Here is a 26,506-nt window from a genome sequence, read left to right on the forward strand (position 1 = left end):
AACAGTCAGTGTATGGGACACAAAACTCCTAACTATCTCCAGTGTTGAGGCAGACTTAATTGTACAAAAGAAGTAAACATGCTGACAAGGTGGGTAGGTAAATACAAGAAACTGATGATAAAACGGTAAAATATACGGCGAAAATTAAGTCATAACACTATGCACGAAAGTTGTCACCGATGTCGCAGAATGTGCCTCAAATGGCACAGGTATCTACCCTAAACATTAAATTATCTCCACTACTACAATGCAGCATTAAAATATTGGCTGTTTTATTACATATTTCAGCATCAGGTCACACAATCTTTTGACCCAAGGTTGAGATTTACAATTAAAAACAAAATTGTTTAGAAGACAGGTACTTTGCATCCCTAAGGCATTATGACTAGTCTCTGTAAAATATTGGAACACACTTCCATTCTCCGTGCTGGATCAAAGGGAATTTGCTCAAAGAATCTACCCATTTATTATAGCATCTATTCAATTTTTGGATGCCCCTAGTGGAATGATGGAAAATAAACAGCAAACCATGTATTTAAACTCTCCATTCTTTAGACAAGTTATGACCATTTCCTTACCCTGACATTACAGGGAATGAATTGTATCAGATAAATAGTTTTTGTGCCAGAAGGTTATGTGACAAATACTGAGGCATAAGGGCACTGCAAGTGTGTGTATACAGTTAATTCGTACATAGGCCAAAGTACACCCGCACACCAAATAGAAAATGTTGCTACTGGTGCCAATTAAATACTGCACCAGACAATCTAATTAAGAAGCCAATTTACTGAGGCAAATGAAGCTTTCAAGTTTTATAATATCAAACTGTTGACTAGGCAGATTCCCAGTACCTATGTGACGCACATAATTTTGAGAATTTGCTCGGTAAAAAAATGTTTGCCAAAAACTCACACACTTCAGAAATCGTTTGTGTAAAAATTTACATAATACTTTGAGATATACTCCCATAAAAAGAAGTAGTGCAGCACTCTTTCCTACATAGTATCCAGTGTTGTCTGAAAGCTTCATACGCTCAGAATGTAATAAATATCACTTAAATGTGCACATAATGTCAGGCAAATTTAATGCAGACGTGCACTGTGACAAAATGTGCATTACAGCTGAAACTACCAATACACATTTTGCCACTTGTTCTATATATGTGTGAATAACTGAGAAAATAAACAGATTGTTTTGGTAAACTGGAATCCATATCTTTCAAAAGGTTCTGCCACTATGTAAGAGTAAAATTTGACACCTCTCCCACAAACAATATTATCAAAATTGTATCACACATATTCCATGACAAATTTCTTGTGATAAATATTCATATTCCATTACAATTAAGTTGCACTGGGCAGAAAATTATGAAATTGAAATGAGTTTTCCCAAAACAAACTGCTTCTCAATGAGAATTTTTCTTAATGCATAAACGACTTTTATTTGTATACAGACATTTAAGAGCATGAACATATTTCATCACGTTCAAACATTCTGACATACAGAACTCACATTTAAAATAAATGCTCCTGTAGGGTGAGACACCTGCTATTTCGCACACTCGACGTCACTTCCTCGTACGTTCACAATATGTTCATAACACTTATCGATATGGGCCTCCCGATAAACAAATTGTTCACTAGTTTAGGACTGGTTTACTTCATTGTAGTGCAAAATGTGACCTACGTTCCAGAACATATAATGCTATCTGTGAACCTTAATAGCCCATCAGCAATGAACACCGAAAATGTTCTGTTAAGATTATTGGTGTTTACGGGAGTAACTAGCTTAAAGATATCTTGCCGAAAAACTGCAGTTCCTGTCTTCTCTCTTTTTTTTTTTTTTTGCCCCAATGCAATGTTTTGTTCGTTTAGTACTTTCACCTGTCACAACAGTGAAACAGAAAACCTGCACGGCAACCTCCAGAAGCATTTATCAAATGGCGACTTATCCCGACTCGATGCAACTCTTGCCGAGCACTGGGAAGTCTCGTACAAAATCATTATAGTGTACTTTATCGCACGCTTATTAAATTAAATGACATTTTGAAAATAAATGCCTTACTGCCTTTGCAGCAACATAATTTTGTGCCTCAATTTCCATCAATTTTAGGCATAATCACATTTATAAAATGTACGTAACGCTTTTTCCAATAATCTGAAAAAAGTGCTCTAGTTTGTATTTTTTAATCTATATATGTCATGCCCCTAAAGAAATTCTCAATACAGCTACTAAATATATATATTCTCTCCAATAAACAACATATTTACATGTGAGAAATACAGTGAGACAAAATATTTAATTATATATTTACAGATATAAGCATGTTGTGCTGACCATCTTTGGATACACATAATAACTATACTTTGTGTGAAATTGGTACACCAGATAATTCACTTGGGGAAACACATTTGCCATACACACTTGAAAGAGCAGTCAGCAGAAAGCTTTTTCCCCACAACCCCAATGTCTAATACAACCAATCTAACTACGATTATGACAGGCAAACAGACCACTCCCAATACTGAACTGTGGTAGGCCTGACAGCAAAGCTTACTACGGACCACTGAATTACACATTTTTAAAACTCAAGACTGCATTTTCGGATGGGAGAAAGTTGGGAGGAAGGATAGAAAGGAACAGGCAATACATTAAATGCGAACACAAAATATACAAGGAATGAAATGTGAATGTTCCAATGTAACAGATGAGATGTGGATTTCATAGCTTATAGTAATGAGTTCCACAGGAATTACTGCTGGAGAACACGTTGGCCACTAGCCACAAGTGTAAATATGTACAGCAAAGGAAGGGAACAGCACACCAACAAAATGAAAGAGGAACAAATAAAAAATAAAAGATGTACCACAAAAAGAAAGCTTCGCTCCTTTTGATGACAAGACATTAGCTAGTCTTTCAAATAATAAGACACGTACTGTCCTTCGCAGGAGGCAAAATGTTTAGTAATGTCAAAACACATACACGTGTAAGTAAAGTTGGACACCATCCTCTCTTTCAAAACTATTTGTTTCTTCCTCAGGGAGGAAAGACAGATTAGTTTTGAAAATTAGTATAGTGTGTGTAATTTTGTTTCGTGACCATTGGCAGCACTCGAATTTTGCCTCGCTGTGCTAAGCACTGACCTGTAATTCTGCCTCTGTGTTCTTATAATTTTCTCATGTGAATTTTCCATTTGATATAATTTCATAAGTTTTTCAATCCTGAAACAGACTACGCACGAGAACAATTAGTTGATGAATGTACTCTCAGGCATCAGCAGGAGAATTGCAGCTCGCGCAGATGCCACGTGTCAGTAGATTCTCATTTCATGTGTAGATAATCTGTACCCTTTCATTTCTTTTTTAAATTCAGTACAAAGGACGAAGGAAGTACTCCTGTTTAGCTTTTCAGAGACACAGTGTCAACACTTACTCCCAGTAAAACAGTAGTGCCACCCCAAGTCACACGTAACTTTTACCTTATTTTACACGACCGAAGCGACCGTCTTCAGAAATTACGTAGCCGACAGTTATACGCAGTCCCATATTTGTAACGAGTGGCCCTCGGCCACATGATTTCTGAAGGTGCTTGTGGTGGTCGAGTGAAACCTGTAAAATAAGGAAAACATTACATGTGACTTGTGACAGCTCTACAATTCCCATTTCTAAAGGTCACTGTTTCCCTGCAGACAAATTCCTGTGCTTGCTGAACTTACTCTCACTGTTGCTAATCAATTCCAAATACAGCTGTAATTGTTTACACTTTTGTGAAATGAGAGTGACTTTTGTGGTACAGTTGAAAATCTACACACACACACACACACACACACACACACACACACACACACACACACTCTCTCTCTCTCTCTCTCTCTCTCTCTCTCTCTCTTCTCTGTCATCTTTTTGATCTGTCAGAGGAGGGGTGCAAATAATCTGCGTGCTCCTGGTGTAAAAGGAAGCGTCTTCTATGTGAGTTTCTATTCTCTGGCATGCGACGAAGTGATGGGAAGGTGACAAGATGTGGGATATGCATTTGACAGACGAGACAAAACTGCTGGATGACTAAATATATTACAAAGATGATTAAAAATGTGTCACTAGTGGTATCAAATTGTGTTTCGTCGTCACCTCCCCCCGTAACAGCAGTCCTAACTGTATAATCTTTCCACTAATAGGTTACAATTTTTGTACACCTGTGACTGTAGCATTTCTCACAGTTCGCTTTTGAATGAATTATATTGAGCTGAGAGACATACCACTTGTCATGACCCGTACGAGTCTGAAAGACATAACAAGCAGCAATTGTTTGGGCTAACTCCATCCACGCAATGCAAAAACGAAACTGTAAATTTCTGCAGAAACACCGGAGAAAATGCATCTGATGACTCTCGTGAAAGACACCTGGTATATTTCCCAGGATATTAGTGACTGCTGGGAAATGTACATCGTATGCCGAACCGAAGTTTGGGTACGAACTGCAGTACATTGCCGACAGTGTCTCAGATTTTGATCGGTGAACCTTTCTGAGGGGCTCAATTTATTTGGCAGGCCCTTAGGCAGAGTGTTGAAACTGTCAAAAAGGGTGAGCTCCAGGAAACAGACCTCATGATAGTTTCTGAAAGGCCGAAGTTTGATACGGGAATACTGCTCCTGAAACCACATCAGCTCGTTGGAAATTTAACAGAAAATGTTAACACAGTCTGATACTTACTGTCTGCTTCCAGAAAGCACTCACTTCCCCTAAAATTGCTCGAGAAAAGAATATGCTTGCAAAGAACACGTTTCCTCCGACAGAAGAGGTCGCCGATTGCTTCACACACACACACACACACACACACACACACACACACACACACAAATGGAATATAAACCTGTAGCATTATGCTGATACAGTAGCTGTCTACCCAGTACATCAACTGAATACAGATTAAGAAATATGTCAGCACTACTGTACCACGAAATTATAGCTCAGTGTGTGTCATAAGTAACTTACAATGTCAGTTCTGTATGCGTAAGCAGTTTTTAGAATCTGCATCTCCATCTCAAAACTACAGTCCTGCTCAGAAAATAAGGTATGACACTGCCTGTCATGTACAATAGAGTAGTGGAATTAACAAATGAAAGAGAAAACTTGCACACACTGGAACATGTCCTTTTGTCACTTCCATGTATTATTATTGTTCTTTTTCTTACTCCAGAGATTATTGTTGTTCTTTTTCTTATTAACAATACAACAGTTATTCCTTAGACAAAAGAGACTTTACAAAACCACGGTGGGTGAAAAAGCTACAAGCATAATTTGGCCGCAAAATGATGTGATGCGTACTGCCGTGTACACCAGAAATCGTACTCGTGCACAGTATTCAATTTTGCAAACCAGGATGTAGTGCCATCTGGTGCACAGGAAAAGTTGCAGCCATTTCTCTGTACTGTCAGAACTCCACCCAGATAACTATTGTCTTCATCTGATTTTACCCTGCAACAAAGAAACAAAAATTGTTACCTACAACTTTTCACCAACTTTCTTTCAGTTATGAAGTACAGCAGTTAGTGTTGGGCCATGCGCATATGTAATCAGAATAAACTATATTTTTTTATTAAAAAAAAGCAACAACAATAACAATTAATGACAATATCATACGAGAAGTGCACAACAAGTATAAAAAAAATTAAACCCATTTGCATTCTATGCCAAAAAATACATACGATTTACTATAGCTATACTTTAAACGATTAATGGAAAATCTCATATAAAGATGTGAAACAAATACTAACAAAGAGATAGAGGGGCTAGCCTGCACTTCCCTCAGCTCAGTACAGCCGATAGATACACAAAAAACAGAACCAAAAATTTACGTTCCTAGCTTTCGGAACAAATGTTCCTTCATCAGGGAGGAGAGAGGGGAAAGAAAGGGAAGAAGGGAAAGCAGATTCAGTTACCCACAACCCAGGTTATGAAGCAACAGGGAAAGGAAAACAGGGAGGGTAGCAAGGATGGAGGCATGGTTGTCAGAGGGAAGACAAAGATATTCTACTGTAAGTACTGTGCCAGCTTCAAACCAAAGAGGATGCATACAGAAGTAAAGAGGTATATAGTATAAAGATAAACACAACTACGTAGGATGAATAGATGCGTGAATGGCTGAAGAGGAAAGGGAAAGAGGAGAAGACTGAAGAGTAAATTGGAGTGAGGTGGTTTAACGTAGGTTCAGTCCAGGGGGATGGCGGGATGAAAGGATGTGTTTGAGTTTGTTAGTATTTATAACTATACTTTACCATTCATAATAGATGGCACTGTAATTGACAAATATTAAGTGTGCTCGTTTCTGGAATTAAAAACCCTCAAATCTGTTTCTACATTTCATTTAAAATGTATATATAAACCTTTGTGTTCTAACGCTCGATGCTTATGTTCAAACGTTATTGACTGTTGCAAACATGATTGCACAGTACAAATAATATGGCTAGATATTGACATTCGTATGGTAATTTAGTTTTTAGTCGCTACGGGGTTGACTGTGGCGAATCCCCAGATCGTGCCCAATTCTGGAAGCCACCTTAAACCTCACCATCAGGGTGACAGATTTCAGTACGTTTCATCCAACTGCCGTCGGCTGCTATGCAGCTACCAGCTGAATACAAACCACAACTGTTGTAATAATGTAAAATGTCCACGAACTGATAATGACAAGTGCACTTGCCACGGATACTCACCGGAATAGAGCACCGCTACAGTGAGAGGCAAGGGGACTCACCGAAATCGAGGACTCTAATGGTGAAATGAAAATGATCCTGCGGCACTGTCGGCCGGGAAGCCCCGTGTGGGAGAGTTCGGCCGCCGTATTGCGAGTTCCTTTTAGTCGATGCCACTTCGGCGACTTGCGGGTCAATGGTGATCGAGAATTATGATGAAGGACACACGACACCCAGTTCCCTGCTGGGAATTGAACCCGGGCCCCCTGTGTGGTAGGCGGAAAAGCTATCGCTATGCTACGGAGGCGGACCCCTAATGGTGAGAGGCAAAGGGACTCACCGATATCGAGCATCCCGACAGGGACAGAAAACTATCCCACCTACGCTATCATTCCCGGTTCGTGCTAAAGGTAGTTTCTAAATGAACCCTGAAACGTCAACCGTACTGTACTATACCGTCAAATTTGCAGTACTACATTAAGTTTTGAACATAAATACCGACAGTTCAAACACAAAGATTTACATTTACATCACAAATTAAATGTAGAATCAAATACATCAGTGCTTAATTGCAAAAACGGGCACAGTCGATAGTTGCGATTACAGTGCCACATTCCGTGAATGGGAAAGTAAAATTTTAGTAAACTGTAGATATTTTTGGTATAGAACATGAATGTGTGATACAACTGGTGGCTCTCATTTGAAAATACAAAGTTAGCTCACCCACACAGGAAGGGTAGTTTAGGTGGTGATCAATTGTAGGACATACAGTGTTATAGACTCACTGCATCTCATTTGATTCCTTGCGACGACTTATCTCTGCGTATGTGCTGCACAATAGTACGTGTCTTGCCTGGAAACAAATTTTGTTCCGTCTGCCGACCTCTCTCTCCACCCTCAAATTTGCATCCAGTACTGCATAGTTCTGCTTTTGGATTTGTTTTTCTGCCAGTGTTAGTTACGAGGAAACAATGGTACACAACAGTATGGACAGGTTTATTGACAAAGAGGAGTTGGCGGAGTGTGAACTGAATGGAAAAATTTAATAATGTGATATAAAAATATGCACTTGCTGGATACTTCATTGCTCACTGGTATATAAATGACTCAAATATTTGTGAAGAGATCAGTATCAAGGAGGAACAACCGCTGTATAGCTTACTCAACTAACAAGGGGAGGCCGCCAATTGTGAAATTCAGATTCGATTCATACTGCGCATAATAAAAGCTCATGGCCAGAGGTGTAATGTGGCAAAGCACCAAGATGCACTTCTCAGCCGTTGTCGAGAAAATCGACAGTTAAAAGAAACCGTCGCGGTGAAATGCTCTCTACGGTTAATAGTTTTATACAGCGTCGTGGCGCAGCGGTAAGCGCTCGGGTTTGTAATCGGAAGGTCGGTCGCCGGATCGAATCTCGCGCCATGCAACATTTTTTTTATTATTAGTTTTTTGCAATTCAAATATATATAAAAAAAATAGAAGGAAACATTCCACGTAGGAAAAATATATCTAAAAACAAAGATGATGTGACTTACCAAATGAAAGTGCTGGCAGGTCGACAGACACACAAACAAACACACAAAATTCAAGCTTTCGCAACAAACTGTTGCCTCATCAGGAAAGAGGGAAGGAGAGGGAAAGACGAAAGGATGTGGGTTTCAAGGGAGAGGGTAAGGAGTCATTCCAATCCCGGGAGCGGAAAGACTTACCTTAGGGGGAAAAAAGGAAGGGTATACACTCGTGCACACACACACACACACACATATCCACCCACACATATACAGACACAAGCAGACATATTTAAAGACAAAGAGTTTGTGCAGAGATGTCAGTCAAGGCAGAAGTGCAGAGGCAAAGATGTTGTTGAATGACAGGTGAGGTATGAGTGGCGGCAACTTGAAATTAGCGGAGAATGAGGCCTGGTGGATAACGGGAAGAGAGGATATTTGAAGAGCAAGTTCCCATATCCGGAGTTCGGATGGTTGGTGTTAGTGGGAAGTATCCAGATAACCCGGACGGTGTAACACTGTGCCAAGATGTGCTGGCCGTGCACCAAGGCATGTTTAGCCACAGGGTGATCTTCATTACCAAACAACACTGTCTGCCTGTGTCCATTCATGCGAATGGACAGTTTGTTGCTGGTCATTCCCACATAGAATGCGTCACAGTGTAGGCAGGTCAGTTCGTAGATCACGTGGGTGCTTTCACACGTGGCTCTGCCTTTGATCGTGTACACCTTCCGGGTTACAAGACTGGAGTAGGTGGTGGTGGGAGGGTGCATGGGACAGGTTTTACACCGGGGGCGGTTACAAGGGTAGGAGCCAGAGGGTAGGGAAGGTGGTTTGAGGATTTCATAGGGATGAACTAAGAGGTTACGAAGGTTAGGTGAACGGCGGAAAGACACTCTTGGTGGAGTGGGGAGGATTTCATGAAGGATGGATCTCATTTCAGGGCAGGATTTGAGGAAGTCGTATCCCTGCTGGAGAGCCACATTCAGAATCTGATCCAGTCCCGGAAAGTATCCTGTCACAAGTGGGGCACTTTTGTGGTTCTTCTGTGGGAGGTTCTGGGTTTGAGAGGATGAGGAAGTGGCTCTGGTTATTTACTTCTGTACCAGGTCAGGAGGGTAGTTGCGGGATGCGAAAGCTGTTGTCAGGTTGTTGGTGTAATGCTTCAGGGATTCCGGACTGGAGCAGATTAATTTGCCACGAAGACCTAGGCTGTAGGGAAGGGACCGTTTGATGTGGAATGGGTGGCAGCTGTCGTAATGGAGGTACTGTTGCTTGTTGGTGGGTTTGATGTGGACGGATGTGTGAAGCTGGCCATTGGACAGGTGGAGGTCAACATCAAGGAAAGTGGCATGGGATTTGGAGTAGGACCAGGTGAATCTGATGGAACCAAAGGAGTTGAGGTTGGGGAGGAAATTCTTGAGTTCTTCTTCACTGTGAGTCCAGATCATGAAGATGTCATCAATAAATCTGTACCAAACTTTGGGTTGGCAGGCCTGGGTAACCAAGAAGGCTTCTTCTAAGCGACCCATGAATAGGTTGGCGTACGAAGCGGCCATCCTGGTGCCCATGGCTGTTCCCTTTAATTGTTGGTATGTCTGGCCTTCAAAAGTGAAGAAGTTGTGGGTCAGGATGAAGCTGGCTAAGATAATGAGGAAAGAGGTTTTAGGTAGGGTGGCAGGTGATCGGTGTGAAAGGAAGTGCTCCATTGCAGCGAGGCCCTGGACGTGCAGGATATTTGTGTATAAGGAAGTGGCATCAATGGTTACAAGGATGGTTTCTGGGGGTAATGGATTGGGTAAGGATTCCAGGCATTCGAGAAAGTGGTTGGTGTCTTTGATGAAGGATGGGAGACTGCACGTAATGGGTTGAAGGTGTTGATCTACGTAGGCAGAGATACGTTCTGTGGGGGCTTGATAACCAGCTACAATGGGGCGGCCGGGATGATTGGGTTTGTGGATTTTAGGAAGAAGGTAGAAGGTAGGGGTGCGGGGTGTCGGTGGGGTCAGGAGGTTGATGGAGTCAGGTGAAAGGTTTTGCAGGGGGCCTAAGGTTCTGAGGATTCCTTGAAGCTCCGCCTGGACATCAGGAATGGGATTACCTTGGCAAACTTTGTATGTGGTGTTGTCTGAAAGCTGACGCAGTCCCTCAGCCACATACTCCCGACGATCAAGTACCACAGTCGTGGAACCCTTGTCCGCCGGAAGAATGATGATGGACCGGTCAGCCTTCAGATCACGGATAGCCTGGGCTTCAGCAGTGGTGATGTTGGGAGTAGGATTAAGGTTTTTTAAGAAGGATTGAGAGGCAAGGCTGGAAGTCAGAAATTCCTGGAAGGTTTGGAGAGGGTGATTTTGAGGAAGAGGAGGTGGGTCCCGCTGTGACGGAGGACGGAACTGTTCCAGGCAGGGTTCAATTTGGATAGTGTCTTGGGGAGTTGCATCATTAGGGGTAGGATTAGGATCATTTTTCTTCGTGGCAAAGTGATACTTCCAGCAGAGAGTACGAGTGTAGGACAGTAAATCTTTGACGAGGGCTGTTTGGTTGAATCAAGGCCTTTGGATAGGACAGAGGTTTCGGATTGGGAGAGAGGTTTGGAGGAAAGGTTAACTACTGAATTAGGGTGTTGTGGTGCCAGATTGTGCTGATTGGAATTTTGAGGTTTTGGAGGGAGTGGGGCTGGAAGTGGGAGACTGAGTAGATGGGAGAGACTGGGTTTGGGTGCAATGAGAGGTGGTTGAGGTTTGCTGGGAAGGTTTTGAAGGGTGAGTGAGTTGCCTTTCTGGAGGTGGGAAACCAGGAGATTGGATAGTTTTCTGAGGTGAAGGGTGGCACGCTGTTCTAATTTGCGGTTGGCCTGTAGGAGGATGCTCTGAATAGCCGGTGTGGATGTGGGAGAGGAAAGATTGAGGATTTTTATTAAGGATAGGAGTTGACAGGTGTGTTCATTGGCTGAGTTGATGTGTAGGTGAAGGATTAGGTGGGTGAGGGCAATGGATTGTTCAGTTTGGAACTGGTATAGGGACTGATGGAAAGAAGGGTTGCAGCCAGAGATGGGAACTTTAAGTGTGAGGCCTTTGGAGGTTATGCCAAATGTCAGACAAGCCTGAGAAAATAAAATATGCGAGCGTAATCTGGCTAGGGTGAAGGCATGTTTGCGGAGGGAATGTAAATAAAACTTAATGGGGTCATTGTGGGGGTGTTGTGAGGGTGACATGGTATTAGAAGTTGGAAAGTGTAACATGAGGTTGAAATGAAAATGAAAGATAAAAATATATGGGGAGAGATAAGGGTGAACTAGAAAGTAACTGGAGATCTGGTATGAAAAAAGGCGAAAAAGTGTTGGTTAAGTTGATCCTGTGGTGAACTTGGGTTGGTAGACAGCGATATGCATGAAGGTTAGGTGGTTGTGTTGCCGCTAAAACACGTTAAAGGACGGAGAAATTCGGGAAAATTTCGAAAAAAACGTGTAAAAGTATTAAAAGGAGTGGTGTTGTGGTGAAAGATTACGAAAATGGGGCTAACAATTGTCTGACGAAGAAATAATGACGTTAAAACCTGTGGGGAGCGGCTAAAAATGATCAGTGATGTGCGAAAAACGGAAGTGGAAATAAAGTGAAAGTTATTAGAACTAGCCGAAATGGTTGTTTAATACGTGAAAGCAGCTGTTATTGAACTAGAAACGGTGGATTTTATAGCAGCGGCAGTGTTGAAAGCGGAATATAAAAATTTACTTGGTTATGGTTTGGAAGTGGGTTACGTATTATCGAGTATATATAGGCGGGATAAAATTGTATTACGGTAAAAAGGGGAAGGTGAATACAAAGTGAGACTACTGGTAAAAACAGAAAGAGAAAATAAGACGACAGGAAAGATTTTGAAATGCAACAGCGACAATAACAAACGTAATTGTTGGGTTCAAATTAATGATATGGTTATAATAGAAGGAAACATTCCACGTAGGAAAAATATATCTAAAAACAAAGATGATGTGACTTACCAAATGAAAGTGCTGGCAGGTCGACAGACACACAAACAAACACACAAAATTCAAGCTTTCGCAACAAACTGTTGCCTCATCAGGAAAGAGGGAAGGAGAGGGAAAGACGAAAGGATGTGGGTTTCAAGGGAGAGGGTAAGGAGTCATTCCAATCCCGGGAGCGGAAAGACTTACCTTAGGGGGAAAAAAGGAAGGGTATACACTCGCACACACACACATATCCATCCACACATATACAGACACAAGCAGACATATTTAAAGACAAAGAGTTTGTGCAGAGATGTCAGTCAAGGCAGAAGTGCAGAGGCAAAGATGTTGTTGAATGACAGGTGAGGTATGAGTGGCGGCAACTTGAAATTAGCGGAGATTGAGGCCTGGTGGATAACGGGAAGAGAGGGGTCGAATCCATATTTTTACAATCCAGAAGGCATGGAACACAGTTCCGCACTGCAAACTAGAAGGTTTTGAGCATATGGAATATCAGATCAGCTGTGAGATTGAACTGAAAGAGTTCTTAGCGAACTTATGACAGTAAGTCATTCTTAATGGAGAGAAATCTTGAAGTGTATTAAGGGGATACAGAATCGGATTTTGGGTTAAAAAATCGAATTTTTTTTTATTGGCGTATTATATTCTGCCATGTTTCCTCTTTAAAATGACGTATCATACATAGCTCTACTACAATTATAACTATTTTATTTTTATATATTTGTGAGATCGGGTATTGCGCTTTAGTTATACACGTCTCTCGTGGCTGACCATGAACTTTTTGGCAGTACCTTTAAAGTGACATGAATTCAAATATCCCGGTTTCCAGCGACTATTTATACACTAGTTGCCCGAAAATGTTTCTCTCTGGTTTCCTCAAGTTACTCTTTGACTTTGTGGCGGGACTGTTTTGTAAACAGTGTGATATAAGAAAGTAGTTGTTGTTGAGTTATTTCGTATTTAGTGCTTCATTTTTCGCAGTGAAAATGCCTAGAGCTAAAGCAAAAGTATTTAAAAAGCGTGTGAACTGGCAAAAGAAAAGAAATAATGATTCATTAGCAAAGCAAAGCAGTTCATCATCATCACTGTTGGAAAATGTGAATCCACTTATTACTGATTTGCCGAACAAACTTACACCAAATGAAAACAGTGCTTCTCATAAAAAACTAAGAGATTTGGAAGAGAAATATAATTTACTTGATAGAGGGAATGAAGTTTTTGAACTCATTGATACGAATATATTGTGTGAAGCTCTTGAAAACAGTTTGTGCTGCAAAAAATGTCATGGAAACGTTTCTCTGAAAGTAGAATCCCATGTTGGCCTGGCTGCCCAGTTTAATTTAATATACAGTGTTTGTAAATACAGCTGTAAGTTTCCAAGTTCGGTTTCAGTAACTGTAAATAATGGATACAAGAAAACTGAACTTTATAGTGTAAATATTAGGTTAGTTTATGGATTGCGAGCAATTGGTAAGGGCAAAGCAGCTGGTGATATGCTATGTGGTGTTCTAAATCTTCCAAGTGCACCTTCAAAGTTTGAAGCTTACAATTATGTACTAGGATCTGCAGTTGAAGATGTAGCACAGAAGTCAATGCAGGTTGCTGTGGAAGAAGCAGTGGAAGAAAATGACGGCAGTCGTGACCTCACAGTGGCGTTTGATGGCACGTGGCAGAAAAGGGGCCACACCTCCAACAATGGTGTTGTAACAGCAACTAGTGTTGATACTGGCAAGGTTATTGATGTTGCAATAATGTCTAAATACTGTAGGTGCACAGGCAGGCTGAAAAATGAACACAGTGATGACTGTATTGCTAATTATTATGGTAGTAGTGGTGGCATGGAGGTTGCTGGGGTGAAGAAAATTTTTCATCGCTCTTCACAGTGGTATAATGTTCGCTATGTCAAATATCTGGGAGATGGTGACTCTAAAGCATTCAAAGAAGTTTTGGAAAGCAAACCATATGGGAACAGTGTAAATATAAGCAAACTTGAATGTATAGGACATGTGCAGAAGAGAATGGGTGCCAGGCTGAGAAGGTTAAAATCAGTTATGAAAGGGAAAAAACTAGATGATGGGAAAACCTTGGATGGCAGAGGAAGATTGACTGATTCCATAATAGACCACATTCAGAACTGCTATGGCCTTGCAATCAGGCAAAATACAGGCAATCTTGAAGAAATGAGGAGAGCTATATGGGCTTTATATTTCCACACCGCATCCACGGATGAGCATCCACAACATGGTTTGTGCCCCAAAGGTGAAAACAGCTGGTGTAAATACAATAGGGGACTAACAACAGGAGAGAAATACATTCACCACCACAGTCTACCATCAGCAATCATGGCAGAAATAAAGCCCATTTTCAGAGATCTGGCTGACAGAAGTCTTCTGATGAAATGTCTTCACGGAAAAACGCAGAACCCCAACGAGTGCTTGAATAGTGTGATATGGCATCGTCTCCCAAAAACAGTGTTTGTCGGAATTAATACACTACATTTTGGTGTGTATGATGCTGTGGCAACCTTCAATCTTGGAAATATAACTAAATGCCAGGTCCTTCAAAAGTTGGGTATGTGTGTTGGTTCCCGTACGGTACGTGCTATGTTCTTTTTAGATCAGCACAGACTAAGGCATGCTGATAATATAATCAAGACATTAGTGAAAAAAGCAAGACAGGTGCAGAGGGGTGCCAAAAGAAGACTTGAAGATGATTATGAAGACTGTGAAGGGGGTATTAGCTACGGATCAGGAATGTTTTAATCTTCTTTCTCCGTTTCCCGTAAGTTTACTTTTTACTTCATCTAGGAACATTATCTCAGGTACTGGTCAACCTAGAAGTCTGAAATTTTTATGACGTAGTGACATAGGTCCCTATTACATACTGAAACAACGATTTTTTAATTACTTGATTTACAAAACTTAGGGGTGATAGTCTAGTAAAAAGCGATGGAAAAAATTTACTTAAAAATAAATGTACAATATCTCTGTAAGAAAATACTTTGACAATAAACTGTTGTTTCAGTATTGTTGTAACATATGAATGCACATACAGTAAAATTTTTACCTCTCTGTCTCCAGTAGTTTGTGAGAAAATGTTCCCTATAGTAGGCATATATTAACATTGCGGGGATAGGTGATTCCGTATCCCCTTAATAACTTCAGGTGTATCACAAAGGAGTGTTATTGGACTATTACTTTAAAAACAAAGATGATGTGACTTACCAAACGAAAGCGCTGGCAGGTTGACAGACACATAAACAAACACAAACATACACACAAAATTCAAGCTTTCGCAACCGACGGCTGCTTCATCAGGAAAGAGGGAAGGAGAGGGAAAGACGAAAGGATGTGGGTTTTAAGGGAGAGGGTAAGGAGTCATTCCAATCCCGGGAGCGGAAAGACTTACCTTAGGGGGAAAAAAGACAGGTATACACTCACTCGCGCGCGCGCACACACACACACACACACATATCCATCCGCACATACACCAGTGAGTGTCTGTGTGTGTGTGTGTGTGTGTGTGTGTGTGTGTGTATGTGAGAGAGAGAGAGAGAGAGAGAGAGAGAGAGAGAGAGAGAGAGAGAGAGAGAGGCTTAGTAGATAATGTCAGAACTTCTAAGAGGGTCTTTGCGGATGGTGCTGATGCACATGGAGAAATCTCGACACTAGAAAACTGCACTGAAATGCAGGAAGACCTGCAAATGATCTGTCACTTTCTGTATCGTGTGGCAACTGACACTAAACATAAATAAATGTTAACGTGTTGTCAATAAATAGGCAGAAAAACCTACTACTATATGATAACAGGATTGCAAAGCCATCACTGGAAACAATTTGTAGTGCTTCCGAACTTCCGTGTAAATTCTAGAACCACTTTGCCTATCTCCGTTTCAAACCCACGATATTTTAAATAGAAGTGTGAGAGAGATAAAGGTGACCTACTGCGCATTGCATGTTTGTGTGCAGGTCTAAAAACAGGCACGAGCAAAATGTGGACGCGGCGGCCGAAAGGCGGCACACACAGAGTTGCATTAGCGCACGCGCGCCTTTGTTTGTTTGTTTGTGTGTGTGTGTGTGTGTGTGTGTGTGTGTGTGTGTGTGTGTGGGGCGCCTATCTGCGACTTGGCACCTCCGCTATATGGTGAGTGGCAACTTTCCTTTTCATAATATTCTTCTTCATTTTCACATACGTAGTGCACTCCACATCATTCCTAATCTGCTAAACGTATGACATCCTCGGGCATCCCTGACGATTCTTTCCCTTGATAGGTCCTTCTGCTAGTTTTATTTAACATCAATAGTTGACACATGCAATATTATTGATAGTATTTTTAAGAACAATAGATATATCGATTGTTTTGTGCATGTATTTCAAATTAAAAATAACTTTCTAAGAATTCCTTAAGGTTTTAAATACAACAATACTAGGTATGCAAATTTTGTTTTATAAAAAGTAACGTATTTAATATCTGTCCTTCAGTCTGTTGTTTAAAATACAGCATTACAAGTTACAAAAACTTTGTTTTATAAAAAGTAAGGTACTTAAATACTTCTCCTTTAGTCTGTTGCGTTTTTCATTAATTATTTCTCTTGCCTTGGAGAAAACACTCTCTGCAGGACTGAAGTCGCTGGATGGCACAAATATTTAATGACTGCTTCACACAACATACTATTAAATTTTGCTCAATATTCTATTCCACACAAGCCTGCTTGTTTATTACATGTTTTTCGAAGTACTGACATAGGTCAATTATGACATCACTGACTGGTGTAAAGACATCAACGTTACACTGTTGCTGATTGGGCAAAAAAGTAGTACATGTTGACCTATGTCGGTCAATTATTTTAAGTGTGTTGACTAGAGCGATGTTCGCCAAGTCACACTTTAGCTTTGAGCATAATTGACCTCTGTCGGTCAACAGTTTTAAATGTGTTGACCGGAGTGATGTTCGCCAAGTCACACTTTGGCTTTAAACATAATTCTGCTGTCATTCCCTAAGTTCAATGGCAGTGGTCACCAAGCCTGAATTATGATGGCAGTGTTCCAACACAGTTTTTACAGTATGTGTGTGGATCACCTCCATGAAGGCAAATTGAGTATCCGATTGCCGCCACATTATCCCCTACTTTAGTGTTTACTGCAACTCATAGCAATAACTTCGTCAAGAAGCTCAATCAGGCACGTGCATTAGTTTTTGACTTGATTCTAGACCATTTCATGTCAAATATACTAATCTTGAATAATGACCATCTATTTTATATGGCCCGTATTGCCGGATGTTACAGATTAGATATAGACTTGTTCATAAGTTCAATCATGACCATTTGTGTGCTAAGTTAATAGGATGTTCATGCGTTTTTACCATAGCTAAGCAAGTGCTTAAAATTAACTCTTAAAAATTTCTAGATCTAGTCATAATAATGACGATGTTAGCTTTATATTATCCTTCCCACTCTTAAGTTCTTTTTAGGTGATTAAACTTCATGCTTAAGCACAAAACTTTCCTAGACAGGCCATACATTGTAAGCACATGTCTTCCTCATATAATGACCAATGAATACTTCATAAATGTTAAGACAGTCGATCTAAGTACGTTCTGCACAGGATAACATATACGCCCTTTTCCTCAGCTATACCTTTTATTTCACTCTACTAGTAAATTCAAGGTCAGGAGTTAAGTTCGCGTCTTGTCCCAACAAGTAACTATCATACAGTTTATGTGCAGGCGCAAGGTATTGAGTACGCCTAGGCGGGCCTCATGACGCTACGGTCAGTTCCAGTACAGCACTTGTGTCTGCCACATCGCAGTCCCGAAGTGGGGCTGACGCAGTTCCAGATAAGTTTTTACAGTCTGACAATAATTTGTGGCTATGTAGTTTTGGCTTGACGATGTCCACTATGCACAAACGGTAGTTACTTTTATTCTGAAGAAGGTTGGGTTATCCTGAATGAAACCTAGGTAAATTCTAGGTAAACGGTGCAACTGAGACTGTTGGTCATTAAAATTAAAATTAATATTTATACAGTTGCTGATAGGACCACGAAATGTTGAAAACATTCAAGTCATACGTAAAGGTTGTTACTGGCGCCATAGTTAAGTGTCCAGTCCCTAGTGAATGTGACAGGAGCTTAGCTCAGCTTTCAATGTTCCTTTACAAAGGAAAGCCCAGGAGAATTGCCCCAATTTAAGACTCATATCACTGAAAAGATGAATGAAATAAGCATCTTTAACAATATGACCACCTCAATGCCAACCAGCAAGGTTTTCAAAAGCATTGATCAGTTGAAAACCAACTTGCACTTCTCTCATGTGATAAACTGAAAGCTTTGGATCAAGGCAACTTGGTACAGGCAGTGTTTCTTGATTGCTGAAAAGCGTATGACTCAGTACCCCACCTATGCTTATTGTCAAAAGTATCATGGAGTATCAAGTGAAATCTGTGACTGGATTGAGGACTTTTCGACAGTGAGGACACAGCACATTATCTCGGATGGAGAGTCATCGTCAGATATAGAAGTAACTTCGAGTGTGCCCAGGAAACTGTGTTGGGGCCCTTGCTGTTCATGTTGTACATTAATTACCTTGCAGACAATATTAAAAGTAAAATCAGGTTTTTTGCAGATGATGCAGTTATCTGTAATGAACTACTATCTGAGATAAGCTGCGTAAATATTCAGTTAGATCTTGATAAGATTTCAATGTGGTGCAGAGATTGGTACCTTGCTCCAAATGTTCAGAAATGTAAAATTTTGCACTTCACAAAATGGAAAAATGTGGTATCCTATGACTATAATGTCAATGAATCACTGCTGGAATCAACTAATTCCTACAAATACCTAGGTGTAATGCTTTGTAGGAATATGAAATGGAATGATCACACAGGTTCAGTCGCGGGTAAAGCAGTGGTAGAATTTGGTTTACTGATAGAATATTGGGGAGGTGCAATCTGTTTACAAAAGAGATTGCTTACAGATTACTCATGCGACCAACTCTAGAACATTGCTGAAGTGTGTGGCATTCATACTGGATAGAACTAATAAAGCACTCCGTCTTCAGGCCACGAGTGGCCTACCGGGACCATCCGACCACCGTGTCATCCTCGGTGGAGGATGCGGATAGGAGGGGCGTGGGGTCAGCACACCGCTCTACCGGTCGTAAGATGGTATTCTTGACCGAAGCCGCTACTATTCAGTCAAGTAGCTCCTCAATTGGCATCACGAGGCTAAGTGCACCCCGAAAAATGGCAACAGCGCATGGCGGCCCAGATGAGTCACCCATCCAAGTGCCGACCACGCCCGACAGCGCTTAACTTCGGTGACCTCACGGGAACCTGTGTATCCAATGCGGCAAGGCCATTGTCCGGATAGAACTAATAGGGGATATAAAGAAGAGCAGCACGAATGGTCACAGGTTTGTTTAATCCATGGGAGTGTGTCACAGAGATGCTAAAAGAACTGAAATGACAGACTCTTAAAGACAGAAAGTCTACAAAGTTTCAAGAACTGGCTTTAAATTATTACTTTGCTGATATACTACAACCCCCTACATATCGCTCACACAGGGATTGTGAGGATAAGATTAGAATAATTACTACACGCACAGAGGCTTTCAAACAATCAATCATTCTTCCTGCACTCCATATGTGAATGGAACAGAAAGAAATCGTAGTAACTGGTACATGGAACATACCCTTAGCCATGCACCTCGTGGTGGTTTGCAGAGTGTAGATGTAGATGTACGAGGGTGAGTCACATGAAAACCTTAAATTTGTAATAACAAATCAAAATTTTGTGCTGTTACCCTGCAAGTTGGTAAGTGTGCTACAAACAGCATGCAGAATGGCCTGTAGTATCAGGATAAAGATGGCCGCCCCACTTGCGACTTTCACCTGGGAAGAACAGTGTTCTGTTATTTGGTTTTTGCGTAGTGAAGGTTCAGTACGGTGATGCATGTTTGTCACAGCAGTAAGTCTACGAATGGAGTAGGAAGTTCGCAAATGGTGTGATTTCAGTTGAAGATGCTACTCGTCCAGGTCAGGCACAACAAGTTGTGACGATACAGAACATTGCAGCAGTGGAAGCCATAGTGAAGGAAAACCGCCGCGTGACACTGAATGACATTGCAGCGTGTTTACAGATTAGTCACGGGTCAGCACACCACATTGTGCACGATGTGCTCCAGTTTCAAAAAGTAGTGTCTGCAAGATGGGTGCCACGGCAGCTGACTCCTGAAATGAGAGAACGACATGTTGATGCTTGTGATGAACTTCTTCGGCGCTTTGAATGAGAAGGTGATGGCTTCCTTGCAAGAACTGTTACTGGGGACGAAACCTGGGTTCACTTCCACCGACCAGAAACGAAGAGAGTGAGCAAGGAATGGCACCATTCCTCATCACCAAAACCAAAGATGTTTTGAACAGAACCATCAGAAGGGAAGGTTATGCTGACACTCTTTTGGGACGAAAAAGGCATCTTTTCGAGCATTACACGGCTAGAAGGACCACTGTCACAAGGTTATCCTGACTCTCTTTTGGGACGAAAAAGGCGTCATTTTGGAGGATTACATGCCTAGAGGGACCACTGTCACCAGTGCATCGTACACAGATCTCCTAAAGAATCATCTGTGGCCTGCAATCAAATCAAAGTGACGTGGACTGCTGTCAGCAGGTGTCCTTTTGCAACATGACAATACAAAGCCCTACACTGCCTGCACAACAGTTACAACAATCACAGACAACAGTTGCAACAATCACAGACCTGCATTTTGAGTGTGTTCCTCATCCGCCATACTCACCAGACCTTGCCTCAAGTGATTTCCATATGTTTGGACCAGTCAATGATGCAATGGGAGGAAAGAAGTTCCGTTCTGATGAAGAGGTGTGTGATGCGGTGCCCGAGTGGTTGTGCGGACTATGAAATTAATTTTTTTCTAAAGGATTTTATGCACTTTGTAAGCGCTGGAGGACTTGCATTGAGTGTGGGGGAGATTATGTTGAAAAGTGATACAGCTTTGTACCACTTCTGCACAATAAATAATATTTTAAAAAATATTTAAGGTTTTCATTTGACTCACCCTCATAGATGAAATCCACAGTTTTCATGGTCATTGGGTCAATTAAAGATAATGAGATTTAATCCTCGAGCGGGTGCGCCATTTTTTACAGAATGAGCAAGTGTGTGGCATACTTTGTACATACGTAAGGAACTGCTGTCTTTATGTTAGCAAGATAAATATGTATGAGCAAAATCATAGTTTAATCTTAGTTAATTAAACAATGATAAAATGAACTTACATTATATGAGCTAAATCACAGTTTAATCAAACACTACTAAAATAAACTTTCATTCTATCACACTGTGGCACCATGCAAGTGTTACCCCACAGTAATGACCCACTAAAAGCATTAAACAGTGCAGCTGCATCAGATCCCTGCCAATCGCGTATTTGAATACTGATTATCTTGTAAATAACTGCCCCAGTCTGGGATTGCACCACTAACTCTGAATCTAGGTCATTTTCTTACACGGATCACACTTTTATTTTCTCACCTAGCTCATTGTTTATTGTATGTAATTGCTGCTCATTTGGATGGACGACAGCACTGTATTAATTCAAGCAATAATGAAGGAATAGATATTGGTTCGCAAAACTTTTATTATTTTTATTTTTAGAAAGAGAACAACACCAACACTGGAACGGCAAGAGATTGTGTTATTAATGGATGGTGCACTTTAAACATAGACACACCTGCAAGTGTTAGGTGTGTGTACAGTGAAATACAAAATCTTAGCCCACAGTAACAGTATCATAGCATGTGGCAGTGCATAACAAAGATGTGAGGCAATGTAGCATCACTAACACACTGTAACCTGAAGCAAGGATCATGCTCTCTATCATGACTGACCATTCACAGACAAAATCAATCAATTACTGATGAGAGCAACAGGGTTTGCGATCTTCCTCACATGACAAATTTGGTTTCGTTTTCTGAAGAATGAATTCACAGGGGAAGTTGTACTGTAATTCTTGCTTCTGAAGGGATAATTATCCTTATTTTTTAATGAAATTTTGTGTTAAATTACTATTATAGCCCGTTCACTACATATTGTTCATTGTACTTATCCTTTTAAACGTATGTCAATAAAATTACACTGAAGATAATTTATTCTATATCGAATAGAAGACAGGCAGATAACTGGGCAGATGTCAATAAATGCGATGACATAAATAACAAACTGCATTGACTGCTTTCACAGGCTCGTGACAGAAGGTAATGGCGTACACATCGTTCTATCCAAATGCGACTTGCACTACTCGTTCACGTCAAAAGCTTAAGTTCCCTGTAACACCAATTCTAGTTGGCTCTGACCAGCAATACTGTCATATCTGTTACACCCACAATTCCATAAATTTTACAGAACTGAAACACTGTACGAAGATGGGAAGCAGTATTTTGTAAAAGATTGCCACAAAGTTCATGTTCTGATGAGGGATGGGTTCTACATCCTAATCCCGGCAGAATAACTAACTGACGGCACGTGGCCAAAATCGACCATCATTGGCCAGTCAGTTGCGGATTCCAAAAGGTAACGTTCACAATAGAATGCCACATTGTGAGACATACCATTCCGGCAAAGAATACACTGTGTTGTTAATAAATACATTTCAATATGAGGTCTAATATACCATTCCTAGAATGATGTTTACCGCCTTCTTTATCTATTGCCTGACGAAGGACGTTCGTACGTTAAAGTAGTTCGAGAGTGGGAAGCACCCCATTTTTGGGAGGTTCCTTGCGATTTGTGCTGATCCTGTGCTTTTGATTATGCGTGCTGCAGACTGGTGTTTCTACCTGTCGGGTTGAGTCGTCGGCTCCTTGGGGATAGCGAGGAAAGGCAGGGAGTGCACATGACCTCTGTGAACCCCAAAGAAATCATCGTGGCATTGATGTTCAGATTTTATGGTACTACTACTCTTTTGAGCCTCGTGCGAGACAGATGCATAACAACATAGCTGGAATCTGATGCATGCGCAGCCAATTCACTGAGAGAAGTCAGAGTCGTATATTATAGGAAATACAGTGAGTTCAACTTCTCTGGGTGTGTTATTCCACTGGAAAAAGAAACGTCTGTCTTGGCATCTTCAATGCAATGCATCGAAGTCCACAGTGGGAGAAGCTGTCCCACAGTTTGAGGGTACCGAATAGCAGGACCCTCACAGCATCAATATTGTACAATGACTGCGAGTGTGTGTGTGTGTGTGTGTGTGTGTGTTTGTGTGTGTGTGTGTGTGAGAGAGAGAGAGAGAGAGAGAGAGAGAGAGAAATTGGATAGCCTTGGAAGGAAAGACGTATTTCTGCAGAACTTACGAGTGCGTGTTCAGACGCCGAAAATCACCGGTTCTTGTTGCGCATACGTGACGTCCTGGACCTCGGCGCCGTGGATCCGGAGCCGATGCTGAACATCCCCACTGAGCCGGGCGTACTTTGGCCGAAGACGTTCGGCACACTGCCTCCTGAAAAAGAACAGACAGTGCCCGTAAGTAACAAGGGAGATACCTGTCAGCTCTCTGCAATCCTTATTAACTTATGTTTAGAACTTAAAGGTCGATTCAAAGTAGAACTCGACGGAATAGAAGGGAAAGCAATCACCGTCAAATGGAGTTGTGTTCGCATTTGATGGAACGTCAACAGAACATCACTTCACTTGGCCCAGTACCGAACAGAGAATGTGTTGTTTCAATATACTGTCTGTGATACAATAAGACAGGATATAGTAACTAGCAAAGATAATTAATGGCAAAAGCAAAGTACTTGACAAGGTTTGTAATGTAAGCAGCTGAGAAATGAAACAACTGGAAAAATGACACACACACACACACACACACACACACACACATACACACACACATTTTGAAACACTGACATTTATTTTTTAGACAAAACACATATACACAAACATGGCAAACAATATTTATAAGGCAATACATAGAGCCTTTTTACCGCATCCAATGCTTATGTTTTCCTTTTAAGTACCAAAAAAAAATTCACAATAAAAAAAGTATTTTAAATGAAAATTGTATAGTGTTTTCCTTTGTTTAGTTACTGTAAAAACTAACGATTTTTGGTTTCAAATACTCTAGTGCACAAATCTTAAGGATGAAAGGAACTTTTGGACAATCTGTCACTGCCAAGTAACACAGCTCGAAGGTAGGTAGATTGGGGTTTAACGTCACATCAACATTGGGGTCAGTAGAGATGAAGCACGTGCTCAGAATGTTTCGAGAAAGAGGAAGGAAACTGGCCGTGCCCTTTCCGAGGGAACTAGCTCGGAACAATTAAGGGAAATCGGGGAAAACTTAAATTTCAGCAGCTGGAGGAAAAATTTGAACTGTTGTCCTCCAAAATGTAAGTCCAGAGTGCTAACCACTGCAGTACCTCACTCGGCAACGCATCTCACAAACTTGGACCCTACGTAGAAACAACTGCTACAATATAGTACAGAAGTACTCGAAAGAAATAAGTACACAACGAGACGAGCAGAAATTATACTTCTATTCACCAAAATGATCGTGTTTGACAATGTTCCCAAGTGTATTACACGTTCCCACCTGTCGTCATATAAGGGTGCGTCCAGAATTGTCGAACAAAGTAATTTTGAAGGTCCAGGTGTTACAGTACGGGAAGGGATAAACTTGTATGGACATATTACGTCCAAATCTTTGCACACACCACTGTGACACTGTAATCCTAACCCACAGGCATCTTTTTCAGAGGTGCCCTCAGCCCGACATCATTTTAATGATAACAAGGTGCGCCCATATGAAACTGTGCAGGTGGAGGAGTTCTTTCAATGAGAGGATATTCAGTAAATGTACTAGTATGCCCAGCCCAACTCCCCCCAACCCCCCACACCGTTTAAATCCCCTAGAGCACAAGTGGGATGCATTGGGGAGACGTTATTTCAGCACGTCCAAAGGCACTGACAGCTATCCGGCAGTTGTTAACTGTGCTGGTGGGCCACTGGAATGCCCTACTGTAAGAATGCCCGATCGACCTCGTTGCCGGCACGGGCGCGTACATTGCTGCCTGTGATGATCGTACACCCATTAAGGCCCGTGTTTGCGTTTTGTAATGTCCAACGGGCCATCTTCAATTGCAGTGACTTCGGTGTAATTAGTGTCTTTGAATACAGGTGTAATTCCTGTTAATCTCATTGTACATTTCCTTCTGTTACCTCCAGTGCAGTACATACGTCACCTTCATGGAATGCACGTCACTCACACCTACGTGAGAGACGGTGCTCTCAAATCTTCTGCCAGCACACTTTCGACGAGCTCGCCGCCTGAAGCTCACCGTTCTCTGTCGGTGTCACCGTACGTACGGGTCGCCGGAGGACGGTAAATGGCCATGACCTCGCTGCACACACCTCCGACCGGTCGGCGCATCTTTTTTAAACGGCCACACTCGGTGCTTTGCCCCAGATTCAGTGCACTTAAAGACTTATCGACATTAGTACAGAAGACCGCACTGAAGACAATACGTCGACACGGGATTTGTTTCTATTGAGAATACTACCCTCGTCGTGTATAACTCGGCACCACAGCGGAACCTAAAGCAGTACAAAGTTATGGACACTTTAATTATTGTCTTTACGGGCCACTTACACCACCGACACAACATTCTAAATTATACGGTCCACGTTTCATCAAGTTTTGTCACTCGGCATCGACACATCGTGTGAAAGTTGGTTTTACACACCGACAAATTTAGCCTCTTTCGTGAAAGGACACTCTCAGTAAAGTATTTGAGCTCCACAATGTTTCACAAAAATGAAGCAAACAACAAAATAAATTTTAAAGAGACACCAAAGCACACAATATACTACTGCAAAACAAGTGAGTGCAGCGACAATACGTTAACTTCCAGTGCTAGCAAACGACACCACTCTCGCGCCCACCAATGTCGACAACCTCTTCCCGAGAACCTCCGATACTGACATTCCTTTCCGCCGCATTCCACTCTGTACCCTCAGTGCAAGTCGACCTTTACCGGTGAACTCTTCGTATTTTAAAGAGTTATTGTGGCACTACGAATGCTCGATCTTTTACCACAGTGTGTAAGGCCTGTGTCACAAGGATTAAGATTTGCTGTTCAGTTTATCTGCTGTCTCGTTTGACAGCTTCGAGCAAACATTAGGCCATTAGCTACAGGAGGGGTTCACACATTTTCACCTGACAGCTCCAGTAATATTTCACTCGTCAGATTTTTGGAGTGCTACCTGACCGGTCGGGAGCAATGTCGACATTTCACATC

The 26,506-nt window shown here is 41.4% G+C and overlaps 1 protein-coding gene across 1 annotated transcript in view; it reads right to left on the reverse strand.

The window, feature by feature from the left end:
• Window positions 1-3,866: 3,866 nt before the first annotated feature.
• The window catches only part of LOC124553736 (mucin-19), a 136,537-nt gene continuing 113,897 nt past the window's right edge, over window positions 3,867-26,506 (reverse strand). Inside the window, exons 13-14 of the mRNA XM_047127667.1 lie at window positions 23,561-23,706; window positions 3,867-5,475 (exon numbers count right to left, since the gene is read on the reverse strand). Of these exons, the coding sequence (XP_046983623.1) occupies window positions 23,585-23,706 (122 nt within the window). The 3' untranslated portion in view covers window positions 3,867-5,475; window positions 23,561-23,584. The remainder of the gene's footprint in view (window positions 5,476-23,560; window positions 23,707-26,506) is intronic.

This window comes from Schistocerca americana, chromosome 11 (assembly GCF_021461395.2).
Source record: "Schistocerca americana isolate TAMUIC-IGC-003095 chromosome 11, iqSchAmer2.1, whole genome shotgun sequence".
Taxonomy (NCBI): domain Eukaryota; kingdom Metazoa; phylum Arthropoda; class Insecta; order Orthoptera; family Acrididae; genus Schistocerca; species Schistocerca americana.